At 51.9% G+C, this 3,022-nt stretch overlaps 1 protein-coding gene across 1 annotated transcript; it reads left to right on the top strand.

Annotated features, from left to right (window-relative positions):
- The first annotated feature begins 274 nt into the window (after window positions 1–274).
- Window positions 275–2,388, top strand: LOC128720318 (ell-associated factor Eaf-like). Its single transcript, XM_053813983.1, has 7 exons — window positions 275–374; window positions 543–635; window positions 727–868; window positions 1,129–1,323; window positions 1,407–2,034; window positions 2,103–2,217; window positions 2,282–2,388. Exons 1-7 carry the CDS (start codon window positions 275–277, stop codon window positions 2,386–2,388), a joined length of 1,380 nt encoding a protein of 459 aa, XP_053669958.1.
- Window positions 2,389–3,022: the final 634 nt, after the last annotated feature.

The raw sequence follows: 3,022 nt of genomic DNA, 5'->3' as shown, positions 1-3,022 counted from the left end.
CATCCACCGGAAGTATCGTTTTGCAACCACAAGCCGCAAATAAACGGTAGAGAGCGAGAGAGAGAGAAGAACGTCAAGAGAATGATCCTGCGAAGTGTCGACAATCTCAGTGCCGAAGTTTGTGCCTAAAGGCGATCGTCAACCCCCACGGATAGCTCCAGTTTCCGTTGCCGGGAGTTGCAGCGGAACATCCCGGGACAGACACACACACACACACATATACACCAAAAACCCGCACCATCCTGGCGCAGCAGCAAACGGCGGCAGCTCCACGATGGACAACCGACTCAACATCGGATCGGAAGTGCGCGAGCTGAAGCTTGGCTCGACCTTCACCAGCGGCGCGCCATCGAACCAGTTCCATACGATAAAATGTACGTATTTGCGGTGAGGCTCTCTTACCGCCAGGTAGATCCGTTGGCCCCGTTGGCCAGCTCGCTACGTTGTTTCGGAGGGCAAAGGGGGGAGTTTGGCTGTCCCGTTCGCTCCCAAACCTCGTTTCGCTGACCTCCTTCTCCTCTATCGCTCCAAACGCATTCCAGATGATTTCAAACCCGCCAGCGTGGACGTGAACAAACCGGCGGTGCTGGAAGTTAGTGCCAACAAGCAGGTCACCGTTACCGTGCCGCATCTTGGTAAGCATTTCCCATCGGCTTCGTGCATTCGTGGAAGGTACATGTGACTCATCCCGCCAACAACACGCTTCTGTGCCTCTTTCTTTTCCAGATGGTTCCGGTGTGCCGAATACCGTCTTCAAGGGCAACCAGCGTGATTACTCGCGCAAGGACTGCATGCTCATTTTGAACCGGGCGACGGGCGAGATCACGCTCGAGCAGCTAAACAGTGGCTTAACAGTGAAGAAGACGAGGTACGACGAATGGCTTTGGAGGCTACGATGAGCGAAGGGAATGACATCCTTTTATCGCTTCAAGCTCTTTAGCAAACGCATATTTTTATTGCCTTTTTGAATGGGTCGTCTGGTAAAATGTTCAATAGGAACATCTAGGTATTAGAGGCGTTAACTAATGGTAGAGAAAATGGCGTTCCCTTCGTTCGTCGTTGGTTTACAACAGGACCAAGTGAAACTATCCTATAGCTAACCACTAATCACATATCTTTGGCTTACAGAATCGAGAGCAAGGTAAGCAATCCGCCACCGCAATTGCCGACGATCAAGGTCGAGAACAACACGGCACGCCAGAGCTCGAAGACGAAGATCACGACCGGTGTGCGGAAGAACGCACCGATCAGTTTCATGCCAAAGCACTCGCCCCTGCAAGGCTCCCCGTCCTACCCGCACCGGAGTCCCCAGTCAGCACCGGCGTAAGTCGCTGAATTTGGCACGATGAAAACCCTGCGTGATCCTTAACGTTTATCTCTTTCTCTCTTTTGTTGCCCTCCCTCAGCTGGAATGCCAACAATACTCAACAAACCTTGCCAAGTATTCCGATGATCGGACTGGACGATGGGATGGACTTTGGTACCGTGATGCCTGCGTCCTCCTTGTCCTCTGGTGCCGCTTCCAACTCCTCCTCGGGTACTTCTACCATGAACAATCACCTGAACAACAACAGCAGCAACATTGGTGGCGGCAATTCCAACCATAGCACGAACCACCATCACCACCATCACCAGAACCAGCACCATCAGCAGCAACAGCAGCAGCAGCAGCAGCATCATCATCACCTGAGTAGTAGCACCAGCAGTAGTAATAGTAATAGCAACAGCATGGCCACCTCGACCAACAGCAGCAGCGGCAGCAGCAGCAACACGAGCAACAACCACAGTAACAGCAATAGCTACCTGAACCATGGCTCGGTGCAGAACAACAACCACCACGGAGGTGGCGGGGTTGGCAGCAGTGGCAGCAACCATCATCATCACAGCAATCACCTGAGTGTGCCCGCGTACGGTGGAGGCCGAAATCACCTGCACAGCGAACCGTCGATGCCGGCGAACGTGGAAGTCAGCTTGCCACCGGATCGGGGACTTTTGCCACCACCGGTGACGGGTATCGGTGGACCAGCGAGCAGCGTAAGTGTGACCCGGAGCAACGGTTCTGCTCACGATTCATTAACCATCACTTTTTCCTCGGCTTACAGGATCCGGAGATGATGACGTCATCGGAGTCGGACGGTTCGGATGATTCCGACAGCAGCAGCAGTGACCAGGAGTCGGACAGCTCAACGGAAGACAACAACGATACACCAGTGAAAGGTTCGCAACGATTTCGAGGAAGAAGAGCAAACGAAAATGACACACTTATGCAATTTTCCCACAGAGTCCATCTTCGATCCACGGCCGGATCCGGCGGTTACAGTCACCCCTGCCGCAGTTGATCTAAGCAAGGACCTCTGCCTATCATCCAATTCGGATTCGGATGACTAGGACACTGACGCCCCCTCGGGCGGAAAGCGACTACGCAATTTGGCTAAACGAATGGTGATGATTGGCCATCCATTTTCCCTGCTAGCGCAGAAGCGAAAGAGATAGTGGAAAACGGAAGACAAACGGAACGGTAGAATAACAAAGAGTCACACAAGCAGCAGAATAGGCAGAAGAAGTCGTGAGAGAATTCATAATCGATAGGCGAATGGAAAACGGCATACGAAAAAATGTGTACGATAGTGAGTACGAGTTTTGGAGTAGGAGTAGGTTCTTTTTTTTTTGTTTTAAATTTTCTACCTTGTTTTGTTAGTGTTTTTGCCGCGTGGGTGGGGATAAGGGTGGAGACCGGGAACCGATGCCAGATACTCTCCCTTCCCGGCTTTCCTTGCCCGCACCCCCCCACGTGTTATTAGGAGAATTATTTATATTTATACGTTCGAACTGGCGGTGCCGAGAGAGAAAGAGAGTAGTATGGTTAATTTGTTAGTTCGCGCTTTGCCTGCGCGGAAAATCTTGCTCTCCTTTCTGCTGGGAGTTTCCGCAGAAGGAAAAAGGATTAAACACACACACACACAGACATGCGTGCGTGAGGTTCCATTGATAAATCTCTCCTCCCGCAATCATGGAAACCATG

The sequence above is a fragment of the Anopheles nili genome, chromosome 2 (genome assembly GCF_943737925.1).
Source record: "Anopheles nili chromosome 2, idAnoNiliSN_F5_01, whole genome shotgun sequence".
Lineage (NCBI taxonomy): Eukaryota > Metazoa > Arthropoda > Insecta > Diptera > Culicidae > Anopheles > Anopheles nili.
This window is presented reverse-complemented; position numbering and strand designations above follow the sequence as displayed.

Excerpts from the sequence above, each read along its gene's own strand:
- LOC128720318 (XM_053813983.1), top strand. The coding sequence starts at position 275 with ATGGACAACCGACTCAACATCGGATCGGAAGTGCGCGAGCTGAAGCTT. Across the intron at positions 636-726 it reads CGTTACCGTGCCGCATCTTG|ATGGTTCCGGTGTGCCGAAT; the intron begins GTAAGCATTTCC and ends TTTCTTTTCCAG. Across the intron at positions 2,218-2,281 it reads CAACGATACACCAGTGAAAG|AGTCCATCTTCGATCCACGG; the intron begins GTTCGCAACGAT and ends ATTTTCCCACAG.